Below are 14842 nucleotides of genomic sequence, written 5' to 3'. Positions count from 1 at the left end.
AGGCAAGTAACTCAACTTCCCAAAACCTCAGGCTGACTTGTAAAACTATCAGTGATAGTGGCTGATATGCATTAGTAGAAAGAATTTCCTGATGGAAGAGTGAAATCATAGCTGTAAACCAAAATTGATTTATGAGAAAATTGCTTTCCAACTAAAGCAATTTAATATATTGCATATGAGTCATTTTGAAAATATGATCTGTTACCAAAAGAGAATAGTGAATGCACTTAAGCTTCGCACATATATTCTCATTGTTTAGAATACATTTAACCTAAAAATTAAATTGCTGGGTTTTTATAGGTAAGTAGATAGAGCTGGTCAAGAACTCTGATAACATTTTGATTATATTGCAGGCATATTCTTTTAAAATAAGCAAAAAAGAAGCTACCATTATTTTAAGTATGGTTCTGGAAAAGCAGTAAAGAAGATGTCACATATCTTATAGTACACATCATATTTTCCATACACCTTTTAATAATTTAGCTCTGCTTACAGTTGTATTTTAATGATTATATTCATGGTTATAAAATCAATGCTTCTGAAATTATACAGTGGGAAAATATTATTATATGTGAATAATATGAGGAGCAGAGATTTAAGTTATTCCATGATTGAAAGAGTTATTGATCTTGTCAAAAGCATTTTGTTGATAGTACAAGGTTAGAGGGAAACTCAAAGTATTTGTGCTACAGCACTCAGGATAAAAACTACTTTTGAATTTGAGAGTGTTTCTAAATCCTACTCTAAATCCTAATAATGTTAATATGAATTGTCGATTTTACAAATAATAGAAGCTTTTGAACAATGATCAGGTCACCTCTACTAAAACAAATCTAACTTTTTGTTTCTTAGGAAATGAAAGGAAGGAATGGAAAGAAAATGAAGGAATGAATTTTTTTTCAACTTGCAATTCTAAGTAGTCAAGCTAAAAATATGAGGCTTTTAAAGTAACAATTTTGCAGGCTAACTAGGTGAAAATGGCAGAAAAGAGATGGATTATCTGACACTGATTATCGTTTTGCCCTTGATAAGTGGGAATTGCATGTTCAGAGCAGATATTCCTCTGTGGGAGAAGGACATTCTGCACACATATAGACATTGTTATTCTTTATGATCACCATCAAGAGACTCGTATTTCATTTTTATTTTTGAACAGAGTTGAACTGTTCAGTCATGCCTTGTGGTCCTTCTTTGAAGGAATAATATAGTCCCTATTTATACAGACTAGCTTTAGGCTACTTTTAAGTAACTGAAAAGCTAAGGTGGAAGGCTTTTTTTCTATGATGGTTTGCTCTTTGACCCAATAATCTTTTTTTTATAATTGTGTCAGTTTATTCAGTGATCCCTTAACACTGTCAAAATAGCAAGCTTGAGGGAGTGAAGCTCCTAATTCATGGGGATCTTTGTGTTCCATTTTATTTTCCATCTGCCACTCTTGCAATACTGCCACTTCTGTAGGGATTGTGTCAATATTTCCTCAAAGGCCCATTAAAAAGGGTTTACCAAAACACCCTTATTAAATTTCTCTCTGACCCCCTGGCTATGTCAGTGGAAAATTTTTAAACAGTAATGATTTGGGGGGAATCATTTGACAAGACTTTTTGTCTTACACAGTGGTCCTATGCTTTTGATAATTTTAAAATAAGTATCATCTTTTGAAATCCTTTTTTGAATGCTATCTTAAAATTTTCATTGTATATATAACATTGTATACTTGGAGAGGCAAGCATTTCTTATTAAATGATATGACTAATAAGAAATCCTAAATCTTAATTCTGAAAAATGTGGTAGACAATACAGACAAACAGAATTGAATATTAAAGCTACTGGCTCGAAAAATCCATTTGGATATAGCTATTTACTGAAGTATGTTAATTTTTTTTAATTTCTCATGTTCAATCTGTGATGTTTTTGTTTATTTGTTTGTTTTAATACTTTGATAGGAAAAGAGACCATCCTGGCTTAGACAGTTTCTGATACTTTTCCTAATATATTTGCCTCAAACTGATTTCAACTCAATCATCTATCTTCTAGATGATTTCTAAGCCATGGGTAGATGTAGATTAATAGATTCTGTCCTTCCTTCTTTCCAATGTTGCTTCTTTTTACCATTTCTTAAAAAAAAATAAATAAAGTCAATCTGGTTACCTACACACTTTTCCTCTATATCATCAATAATGGAAAAGCAGAGATTTGAAAGCAATAGAGAGATTGTAATGTTGTAGAAAAAAGGTACAGCTATCAATAGTAATAGTAATAAAGCAATAGAACAGACAACTCAATAAGGAAGAAAACTTCAATTTTAGATATATTGAGCACAAAGTGGATGTGAATACTGAGATATAATGGTCAGAGAAGAAAAATATTTTTCTTAAGAATGTATGAAAGTTTTCTTAAGAATGTATGCAGCGCATACAAGTACATTTTTCACTAAGGAGAAGTTCCTTTGGTAGTTTAGTCATCTTTAGCAAGATACCTGAGTTCTTTGGTCCCATCTTTAAAATGATAGTTATATTAGATTCATTCTAAAGTTTCTTCCAACTTTGAAATTCTGTGATTTCTCTTTCTGTAATTAAGGAAATATTTCAAAGTCAATGTAAAAATGGAAGGGAACAATTTAAGAATGTCCAGTTTCGTTTTTTGATTCTCCATATACTCAGCAAATAATTGCATTCCTTAGTAGAGACTCTGCAGGGGTGGCAAAGGTGAATGTACATAATGGAACTCTTACTCCTGATACAATTAAGAAATGTGCATGCTGTTTATCATATATTCCTTACTTTTAACCATTTGTTCAACAATATCTAACTCTTTGAAAATAAATACAAATTTTTAAAAATATATATATTTTTCCTCTGCCCTAGGATATTTGATTTGGAGAGGCAGTATTGTACAGTGGAAAGAACAATGGCTTTGGGGTCAGAGGACCTGTTTTCAAATCCTACTTCTGATGATTGCTATTGTTATGAACTTGAAGAAATTTCTTAATCTCCTTGGATTTCTAAAGTTCTCTCAGCTGCAAAATGTGGGTGCTAGACTTGGTCCCTTCCAAATCTAATCTTATGATATGATATACTTCCAAAGTCCTACATTTGACTTGCATGAATTGTATATCATCACACATAGTTTATCTTGTACACTTAAATTTATATGAGCTTCCTCTGGTTATTTAAGAAAAGCAATTTCTAGCCCTAATTCAAAATTTGACACTAGATAAGTAATTATAGACAGACCATTTATTCCCTGGCCCCATTTTCTAGAATAACAATTATAATAATAATAATAAATTGGTTGGTTGTTCTTCATTTTCAAAGAGGATCAAAATAACATTACTATGCTTGGGTCAAGGTATAGTGTTGATCAGACAATACAAGCTCAGAAGTCCTAACTATTAGACACAAATAATTTATACAAACATTTGGAGGGAAGATGTCCCTAAATTTGTATATCTCATGTTTCTTTTGAACTATTGTAAATCTACTTTGCCCATCGAGTACATAACCTTCTTTGATGTGGCCATCATGTTGGGTGATTTTGTGCCAATCTCCCATGTCTCAAAATTGATTCCAAAGTTTTTTTAAGAAACTTTCACAGTTTTCTTATATATCTTTTTCTGATCACTATGTGAAAATTTTCCTCATGTGAGTTCTCCATGAAATAATCTTTTTGGCAAGCATACATCTGGCATTTGAACAACATGGCCAGCCCATCAGAGTTATATACTCTGTAGTAGAGTTTGAATGCCTGGCAGTTCAACTCAAGGAAGAACTTTAATGTGAGGAACTTCAGTGTCTGGTACCTTATCTTTTCAGGTGATCTTTAAAATCTTCCTAAGACAATTTAATAATAAAAATAATACCTCACAAAATTACTATGCTGAAAGTAAAATAATATATAAGTGGGGGGTTATTAACATTATATACTAAATTATATTAATATAGCTAACTTAATCAGCTTTAATTTCCCAACATACAACTAGAAGGTATTTCAAAATTGCTCTAAAACTTTTGGGATACCCTATATTCAGAAGTATCAGGATATTTGAACCAGTACAGACAAAACATTTGGATATTTTATAAGCAATCACAAAAAGTGCTTTAAAATGAAAGAACAATTTATTCTTCATATTTTAGATTCCCTATTGCATATATTTAACTTTGCTTTTCATTGACACTATAATATGCCTAGTATATAATCACTTAACCCTCCATAACTTAGTTTCTTCATCAGTAATATAAGGATCATTTTACTTCAAAGAGTTTTTGTGACAATCAAATCAGATAATATGTGTGAAGTGCTTTGCAATCTTTAGTTTTCTATAAATAAATATTCGTAATTATTAATTAGAATGTACCATCAAAAGGAGAGGACATTTATGTGGCAAAGTGAATGAAGTGCTGGACCTGAAGTAAGAAAAACAGATTTTTTGAATTCTAAGCTGGCCTCAAACATTTAACCAGCTGTCTGACAAAGTCATTTAACCCTGTTTGCCTCAGTTCCTCATCTGTAAAGTGAGCTGGAGAAGGAAATGGCAAAACCCTCCAGTATTTTTGCCAAGAAAACCCCATATAAGGTAACCAAAAGTTGAATATAACTGAAAAATGACTGAACAAGAAATCATCTAAAGAAAAAGCAAAGTTGAAAGAACAGGCTTAGGGAAAAAAACAGTGAGTTTATTTTTTATTCTCCTGTACCAATTAAAGAGCAAATGTCCAGTGGGTAATTGGAAATAGGGCATTTCTGTATTCAAGAAGACATTTTAGTTCAACATATACATTTAGTTATCTATATGGAAGAGATAACTGAAATCACGAAATCAGGTTAGCTAAGAAAGAGAGAGAAGAGAATACCAGAAACAATGGGAAGACATCTAGGATTTAAAGCTATAATCCATCAAGGTAAAATATTAATGTAGGATGATCATTTTCCCTAGTCTTAGATACTATATCTCTCCAATAATACAGCCTAAATTATTTAGATTAGCTTTTTCACATCTTACATAAAGTATTATGCCACTGATTTTCTTTGAATTCACAATCCACTGAAAGCTCTGGATTTTTTTTTTTCAGACAAATTGTCTGTCAACCATATCTCTAATCAAGTACTAGATAGTACTAGGGTTTTTAACCTGATGTCTGTGAGTTTGTTTCCTTAAAAAAAATTCATTTCATTTCAACATGATTAATTCTCTTTGTAATCCTATGTGTTTTATTTTGTGTATTTAAAAAAAATTATTCCCAGGAGGCTACATAAGACAGTCTAAGGTGGGTAAGGAAACTTTTTTTCTGCTAAGGGTCATTTGGATATTTATAATGTCATTTGCAGGCCATACAAAATTATCAATTTATAGAATTCAAGAAGTGGGAGATTGTTGTAGCTAGCTTTCAGCTCATCATCACTTGCAGTTGCCTTAGCAAATTATTTTTTGGGGACCTTATATAGCCAAATATTCCCCAAACAGGCTCTAAGGGATCTGACACACCAAAAAAAGTTTTAGAAAACAGCCTCAGAATATTTGTGAAGTTAATTTTTAAAAAACAAAATGTAAAACTTTACATTTGTTGATATTTAATTCCTTCTTTTGAAGTTTGGTCCAATGTTTAAAGAAAAAAAATTATGGCTTGTACAGTACTTTACATAAAGTGATGCAACTAATTTTTTTTGTTTGACTGCTTAATTATTGCACAAGGTGGTTTTTTTTTTCCCCACCTTAGTTTAGCATAGGAATTTTAGTGATTTGGGATTGGGGATGACAAGTTTTGAAGACATTTAGGAGAATAGCTATATTATTTATAAAGAAAAATAAGTCAATGTAGATCAATTTCCCTATTTCCTTGGTTGCTGGTGGGGGGAGGTTAGCAAAAGGGATGAAAGTTATCAATCACAAGCAAAAGTATTCATGGTTTTAATCCACAGTACAAATAAAGGAAAGTTAAATCTTCAAATGTCAAAGAAATGAATTACAACTTTAATTCCCCATTTTCCCATTCAGAACAAGTGCCACCAAGGACCAGTTTTCGAATGGATTCCTCTGGCAAGTATTCTTCAGTATTCACTGTCCTGTAGACAAAAAGTCTCCCATTTTTGTGTTCAAATCACCATGTTTTCTTTCATTATTTCTCTGGGTAATATCCACTTGACAAAACCCAATTATCATATCTCTTTGATTCAACCTTAATTGGACATTTAATAATATAGAGTTAAACACTAAAGACTAACCTAATGAATGAGTCCAGTAATGCCACAGCAAAGGAAAGCATGAAACAGAAATATTTAGGTTTCTTTTATTTAAAAATAATAATAATAATACATTTTTAATCAAAAATCACCTCCTACAATGAATCTGAAGAGCTTAATTTAAGAAATGACTTTTGGAATCCAAGTTTCTCTTGGGAAATTTGTAGCAAAGACCCACCTAAAGTACAAAATGGAGTTCTTTGTTAGATAGCAACTGTTACTTCAAATTCAAGGCTATGTCTTGATCTGTGATTTGATTTGATCAGATATGATCTGGATACTCCAGTTACTGGTCACAACTCATCCATGCCTACTCATGCTATTTCCTCCCTTAAATTCCCACAAAGGGCCCACCAAATATTTAATAGGCTTTCTCAAATCCTAACATCCAAATGACATCCATACAAAATTTTTGATGATATGCATAAGAAAGCCCTAATAATAAGAATTTTTTTAATTCAAATAACACTAAATAGCTTTCCATTTAAGAATGATTTTTACAATTTTACCTAGTTAATCTAATTAAAAACAGTATCTCAACTACTTTGAATCACTAAACAAAAAAAAAAAAAAACAGGGTGAGAGAAGATGATAGATCAGATGAAACTCCTCAGCCATAATATATTGCAGAAGTAGATACAGAGAATAAGGATTTATTGCTAAATCATTTATTTTTAGAACCAGTCACATTATTTAGACAATTGAATCGAGAGAAAGGCAAAAAACAGAAAATATTTCTTTATAAGAACAGTTTCATATATATGAGTTTTTAGCACACACATCCAGAATGTTACCATGATGACAGCTTATTTTTCATCTGTTTGTTCTAACACATCATAAGGATTATATGTGTAAGGAATCATTTCATTCTGTATTTACATGTAATTTATAAGCTACTTTTTCATATTTTGTCCTCAGATATCAAGCCAATTTATGTATTTTACTCGGGGGGAGGGGGTAAAGAGGTGAGTGGAAAAGGCTCCAGTCTAAGGTCATTTTTCCATACACATCTGATCAAAAAAAAAAAAAAATGACTGCTATGGATCCAATTATATAAATGATTTGTAACAGAAACTAATGATATTATAGTAATTACAATTATAGATGCAAATTTGAAGTCAGGAATCAGTATTTAATTACTTAATTTATTTCACTTCTCTATGTGTCTGATAACTTAGAACTTAAAGGTACATGTCCCTAATGACCACAATCCTTAAAAACTTGTCAATATTTAAAAAAACAATACCTCATTGTAGTGAATCATAAAATATCTACTCCCTCTCTAACAGTTTAACAGCTTGAAATACTTAGGGACAAAAATGGAGGTTGAAGTTGAGTGAAGTCTGTCTACTTATCTATCTGTTGTGTTCTATTTATGTAGTAAGCATAGTGGAATGAATACAAAGTATGAATTTTTGTTTGTTGGACCCATGAGGCTGATTCTTGCCTTATAACAGCCTTTGAATATCCTTGCCTGACAAATTATATATTGCAAGATATGAGCATAAAGCAATTTTCTTTTAAGGTAGCATTTCAGGTACATAAAATATCTAACTGGTAAGATGAGATCACACTAATAGAAACTAACATTTTAATTCAAGGCTGAAATGTACTTAACTTTATCCATAGATACAGAGTGCAGATCAGAGATAAAGGAGTTTTCAAAGCCAATGAGTTTAACTCTTTTCTTTGATCATGATCTTTGTCTTGTTCTATCTCTCTGAAATGTTCCCGTTACAAGGAAATTAATTCTTATTTTTAGCAGGAAAATTGAATAAATGCACTGTTCTGTGCCAAACTGTGATAATAAAGCTTGGTACTTATGTTTTAATTAAAACATGGAAGGGGATTCAAGTACCAAAATTTAATTGAAATGTTTACTGCAGCATCCCATGTGCCAAATTAATCTACAAAATATCATTCTTTGCCTTTCTGAGTCTTGAATTCATTCATAAAATTAATCAGTTTTGTTCAGTCACCCAACCTCTTCCTTAATATCATGCACACAGCCATGTATTTTTAAAACAGAGTTTTGGAGATCCACTTAGCATGTGAAATGTCCTTGGGAGTTAGTCAAAAATCAAAATCAAATCAAGAAATGATTTTTTCTTTGTTATAAAGAAAAGTCAGGAGAATACCTAGATGGTGTGTATCTACATCTTCTAAAAAGGATTCTTTGCTTGTGTCTCCACTCAGTTATGAGTAAAAGACTCTTCCCAAGGAGAGAATTTAATTGATATGCCTCAGCAATGTCTGGACCTGTAATTTCTCTTCTGAGAAGTGAAATCATCATCACAGATATGACATAGCAAAGTAGCCATACCCATTTCCCAAAACTGGGAATCTGGGAAGGCAGACTACAGCAATACTCAAGGCAATCTTAATTGCTGCCGGATTGTATATGGGAAAAGAGAATAATTACTCTGTTCAAAACTATATTCTTTTGGAGCTAACTAAAATTAAACTGACTAAAATAAAGGATTACTCCTCTTCTGTGCTGGCATATTTCTTTCCCAAAAGAAGAGCTGAGTCATTTATCAATCCCTTATCCTCTGGGTACCCTAGCAGTTTCCTGAGATGAGATCTTTTCCTTTCCTCTTTTTACCTCCACACAATTCAGAAATAACTTTTGAGAATTTAAGTGCTCAGAATTCTCAGGCCTGTCACTAGAAATTCAGTGATCAGGAGTATCACAGTTTCACACTGCCTTCACACAAATATTTGTCTGTGGAAAGTTCTTCTGGAAAAGTAAAATATATAGAAAATAAAATTCTCTCAATTAGTTAATGAATAATCATTTATTAAGCACTTATGTTCTGGATAATGTCTCCGTGGAACTCTTATAATATTGATGGACTCTCAAAATGCTTTTAGAAAATGTCATTTCTTCTTTAGCATTCCATCCATATGGAAATTACAGAAAAGTTGTTTATAAAAAGTTTCCTTATGGGGCAGCTAGATGGTGCAGTAGATAACACACTGGCCCTCAGGAGGACCTGAGTTCAAATTCGGCCTCAGACACTTAATACTTCTTAGCTGTGTGACCCTGGGCAAGTCACTTAATCCTAATTGCCTCAGCAAAAAAATAAATAAATAAATATTAAAAAAATAAAAGTTTCCTTACTCAAAAGTCTCAACTCTGACTCTCTGATGAAGATAATGGTGTGATGATGATGATGGCATTTTTAAAGGAAATGTGACCCAATCCAAGACAAAGTTGTGGTCAAACTTTACTCATGGCTAAATTTATCTTTTTGCTTTTCTTTTCTTATTTTTTTGTCTTGACACTCTCACCATTATGTCACAGATAGTTACAATATTGTTTTCCTAGCCTCTGAGTTCATGTGCTGCTCCCTTATTTCTTCTATAGTATCATTAGATCCAAAATCAACCTTTTTTTTTTTTTTTAAAACTGAGACTTCCTAGAATTGAAGAAGAGGTGTCAAACATATGGCCCTTGGGCATATAGCCTACAAAACTTTCTCCTGTGACTGAAATCACATTACATTGTAATCAGAAAATGTTTCATAAAATAAATAAAAATACAATACAGTACATACTATGTTAATTTATAGTTTGTCTAGGTCAATGTGTGGTCCACAGGGCCATTTTTATTTGAGTTTGCCACCACTGAAGTAAAGAATAGAATCTGGTGCTCTTCTCAAAATTACCATCAATTAATTCTCTAAGTGACTTTGGGAATGGAATTCACTCTGTTTCTCAGTTCCTTTCACCTTGCAAGTATGTGAAATTATGTTGTCAAGGCATCCATTCCGAAGGCTATTTTAAAGACTAATTATTCATTCTTCTGTAGATAGGAAGTACTATATTACTCACCATAAAAGACCATATTTCATCTTAGCAAAGTGTGTTACATGTAGTGATTGTGGTGTCCTCATGATTACCCTACCATATCATGTGTAATCATATGTATTACTGTGCATCTACCAGGTGAAAAAGTCCACAAGCTAATCTAGTAAATGAATGTTCCTTTCAGAGGGAAATGATTTGTTGCCTTTGGAGGCCACATCCTGTGCTGGACTTACTCTTAGGTACTAGAGTAGGGAAGTTTAAGTTTAAATCCTTTGTCTGATACTGGACAAATCACTTAGGCTTTCTGAGCCCCGGATGCCTCATCTATTAAATAGGAATAGTAATGTTCCAACTATCTACCTCACAGGGTTGTTGTGAGGAACAGTACTTTGTAACTATTAAAGTAATAAATAAATTCAATCTATTATGTGGATATATTGGTGAGATTGTATAATGTAGGCTTGGGGAGAATATGGGAATCATCCTGTGAGTTCAGTTAAGGGGAAGGCCACATATAAATAATTACTTTGCCTTACCCCTGTAACCTCATAGATCATAGAACCTGAAGAAGATTAACCTAACCATTAGCCAGTAAGTCTCCCTTCTCTGTCCTTTTTTTCCTTAATTCATGGAACTTAACTATCTGGTTTCAGGAAGAGAAGAAAAAGAAAAGTAGCAAAGAGGAATAAGGAGGGTACTGCCCCTTAAATTCTACCTAATTTTTCAATTCTTTGAAATCTCTCACATAAGCAGGCAACAATCTAACACCTTTTATTCTGTCATTTCTTTTTGTTCTATTAAAATCCCTTTAAATCCAGGAATTTATGGTTCATAGAGTGCTTAATCACTTGTTTAATTTGTAACAATGGAGATGCTTGCCATTCACACCAAAATTCTTAGACAGTTTTTCACCACTGAGAAGGAATAGAAAAATAAGTAGCTGTAAATAATATTCACTTTTAAAAGTAAATAATTTCATATTTTTTCCTAAATACATTTTTCTGGGTATAAGGAAGAGACAGACAGTGAAAGAGAACCAAAAATACCATTCAAGCAAATTTGCCAGTAAAATTTTATTTTAGGCACACATCTGTTGTTTCAGCTGCTAGAGAATGGGGGAGGGGTTAAGGGAGAAATGGCATACTATCAATTCATTTTATGAATATGATAATAGAGTTTAAAATGCATTTCCTAGTATCTTCCATTTTTAAGAGTTTTAGGAGGATGAGAGTTCATTTAGCCCCAAGCATATTTTATCAAAGATTGTCAGGAAGGAAAAACTCCACATGAACCCCATAGAGAACAAATTTAAGTCCAACTATTTCGCATTTTCAAAAGTTTCAAAAGAGGAATTCTTATCAGTTATATTGTTTCTCCTCAGAGATTCAGATACATCCATGTTACATTTTGATAGCTGTCATTAGCAACTTCCCATTATCCCATCTCTCAATATATGATGTCACATTGCATCTCCTTAAGGCAGTAAACCCATGAGAACACTTTGTATATGCCAGGAGCACTGTCCAGCATGAATCAATGCCCTTCACTGGACAATGCTATTCTGGGGACTAACCTCATTTTTGGAATGGCTAATCTTTGTCACTATAGCATACTTTTTCTTCCTCTCTGCACTCCACCAACTCTGACAGCACTGTCATTAATCATATCCATGGAATTAATCATTGAGATGTTCAGTTTCTCTAGGGGCCTTCAGAGAAGGCAGGATTCATTATTCAATGGTATCTTCTTTATACTAGGTCCAGATTATAAAGAATTGGATGTTCACCTCCGGAGGATGGAGTCTGGATTTGGTTTCAGAATCCTTGGGGGAGATGAACCTGGACAACCCGTAAGTTGATTCTACCTGGCTTCCTACATTATGGCTCTGTTGTCTATGTAAATATCGGAGAATATCATGCCTTTTACTGCTCTAAAAGAAAATAGACTTTCAGAACTCCAAGAAAAAAAAATCTTATGGTCATTTGGAAAAGATAGGTCTTTCAAAATGTCAGCATGTCCATTTCCCGTAAATCATTGTGAATAATTTGTACTTAGTTGGAAAAGGTATACAATTATACCCTCCTTTTCCTTTAAAGTGAATTAGACTTTTTGTTTGTTTTACATCATCCAATTATTTGGGTTGTATTGAAGTACTGTATTTTTTGGAGAGCAGCTTATGGCTAGAGCTACAGCATTATGGAGAATGTGTATAAGAAGGCCATTTAGCGAAATTAATCAGTAAATGTAATTTGAAAACAAAATACATCAATCAGACTTTTTTAAAAAATAGAATTACATGTTACATTTTGACTGAGAGACAGTGAAGCAAGAAATAGAGTTGTTAAAATCAGGCAGAATGTCATACAGTCCCCCACATGATTATTTTTAAAGTAAGTTGTAAGGATGAGAAAAGTAGATGAAGGAGAATGGAGGATGCCTTTATTTGGCATGGAGTTGAATTTTGAGAAACCTGAAGGAAGTACTTGTTTATTTGGCTATTAATCATGACAGATCTGTGTACCTCTCTCACCATTCTGGAGGCTATTTCATAAGGGGGGAAAGATTGATTAATGCATTAGAAATTAAGTTTAAGGTGTCAAATGTTTCTAAACATACATAAAATGTATCAGAAAAATTGGGCTTAAGAATGAATATTAAAATGTAGACTACAAAATTACTTCTAAAAATATGTTGTGCAAAGTAAGAACTGACCAAGCCAAATCTTCAAGAATGTTATTGCCAATAACTTTTAGTATCTAACAATAGAATGGGATGACCTCTAAGCATTGAGCTTCTATTATCACTAAAAGCATTTAAGAGAGTTCATTTCTGACTGTTTCCCATGGATTCTAAAGAAACGCCTTCCATGTTATATTGGAAATTGGACTAAACCAAATTAAATTTGAGGCAATAAATTTTGCCATACTATGTACAAAACACCATGCTGGACAATGAGAGAGGTTTTTTTTAATTAAGCAAGGTATGGTCAAGTATTTTACTTGTCTCTTAAATGAGTAGCCAGAGCAGCATCAAAAACAAAAATTTTGTTTCCAGGCCAATACTTCATTAAACATGTACAGATCAAGGTATGGCAAGAAGCATTTATTGAGCAACTACTGTGTGGCATTTAGTCATTCAGCTCACATTTAAGTGCCTACTATGTGCCAGGTACTATAAGGAGTATCAGTCAGCTAACATTTAAGTGCCTACTATGTGCCAGGTACTGTAAGGAGTGCTCAGTCAAGTGAAGGTGACAACATGCAAACCACTATATATAAACAACATATGTACAAGATAAATTGGGGATAATCAATAGAGTGAAGGCACTAAAATTAAGGAAGTCTGGGAAAGACCTTTTGAAGAAGGTACAACTTTTAACTAAGAGTTAGCATAAACATGGTGCTGCATGTACACAGCACTAATAATTTATAATAGGGAAAAAGGAATCTGAAAAGTTGGGGGTGTCATTGAAGGTATCTGGCATAGGAGTATAGCATTGATGAAGTTCAAAAAATCAGAAGCACAATTGTAAAGAAAATGAAGATTGACTAACCTAGAATCTTTTTTTTCCAAAATAGGCATCCCAAGAGGAACTCAGTAATGGGATAAGGAGGCCAACATAATAGCAAAAATATAGTCCAAGATTAGAAGGGCAGTAGTTAATGGATGTTCCAGGGTATGACTCCAATTAAAGCATGGTTTTATAGTCCCTTCTCAAAATAGAGACTTTAAGAGTGATTCATAGAGAAAGGAGTATGAGACGTACTCACACATCAACATTTCAGGACAAATTTTGTTGATGGGAAACAAAGACTCAGTGTACTTTGGAGCATATGCTGGAGGATGGGAGGAACAAAATTGTTAGCAGATTAAAGGAGGAACTTCCCTGAGTTGTAGTTGCTGGAGGAAGAGGAAAGAGAAGTCATTGTTGTCTGGTAACTTCTTACTTTAACCATACTTGCTAACCAGACATTAATGTCATTTGTTTCTATGCTGTTGAACAGAAGAATATAAATGCAGTTGGTGCCTTCTAAGTTACAGCATGTAGTAGATGCTTAATAAATTTTGACTGATTGATAGGCATATTCAAAAACCACCCTCACTGTCCTATCTTAATTCTGATACTGTCTTTCAACAACAAATCCTCTGATCTGATAAGGATAATCTGGCTATTTCATAAAAAGGAATCCTTCAAGAAATAGCCCAGCCTCTTAGTCCCTGCACATGAAATTTAGGAATTGTCAGCTATAGAAGGTCACATAACCTAAATTATCCTGATGTGGCACAGGGAGAAAAGAGGTAATAAGGTAAAATAAAATTGACATTAATTTGCATTTAGAAACATCTCTACACTATTTACACATGTAATATACATTTATATGTGTATATACACAGAGATGTATGTATATGTATAAACATACATATATACACACTAATTCTTTATACTCTCCTATAGCCCTCTCAAGTAATTGCATGTGTATGTTTTAACTCTTTATTTATATTGTGATCTATAGGGACATATATATATGTATATATATGACAAAAATTCTTTCTTTTACTCCTTTAGCTCCCTATCCAAATAGCATATAATCCTCTGTATATGTGATACAAGTATGATTCATTCATTAATTAAATAGGCAAGGATTTGGAACATCTGTATGTCATGAGCGATCTCTGAAACTCATTATAAATTTGCCCTTTCTGAGTGCTTTGGGCACCTGAGACTTTTAAAAATTCTTTAGATATAATTTTCTACAGAAAGAATTGCAGTCATCAGTTGTGGACAGGATGA

At 32.9% G+C, this 14842-nt stretch overlaps 1 protein-coding gene across 8 annotated transcripts in view; it reads left to right on the top strand.

Annotated features, from left to right (window-relative positions):
• MAGI2 (membrane associated guanylate kinase, WW and PDZ domain containing 2) overlaps positions 1 to 14842 on the top strand; it is an 895053-nt gene that overhangs the window by 673907 nt on the left and 206304 nt on the right. For all 8 annotated transcript variants that reach the window (XM_052000674.1, XM_052000676.1, XM_052000675.1 and 5 more), the window contains one exon: positions 11808 to 11899. In XM_052000674.1, coding sequence (XP_051856634.1) covers positions 11808 to 11899 — 92 coding nt within the window. The remainder of the gene's footprint in view (positions 1 to 11807; positions 11900 to 14842) is intronic.

This window comes from Antechinus flavipes, chromosome 5, assembly GCF_016432865.1.
Source record: "Antechinus flavipes isolate AdamAnt ecotype Samford, QLD, Australia chromosome 5, AdamAnt_v2, whole genome shotgun sequence".
Classification (NCBI taxonomy): domain Eukaryota; kingdom Metazoa; phylum Chordata; class Mammalia; order Dasyuromorphia; family Dasyuridae; genus Antechinus; species Antechinus flavipes.
This window is presented reverse-complemented; position numbering and strand designations above follow the sequence as displayed.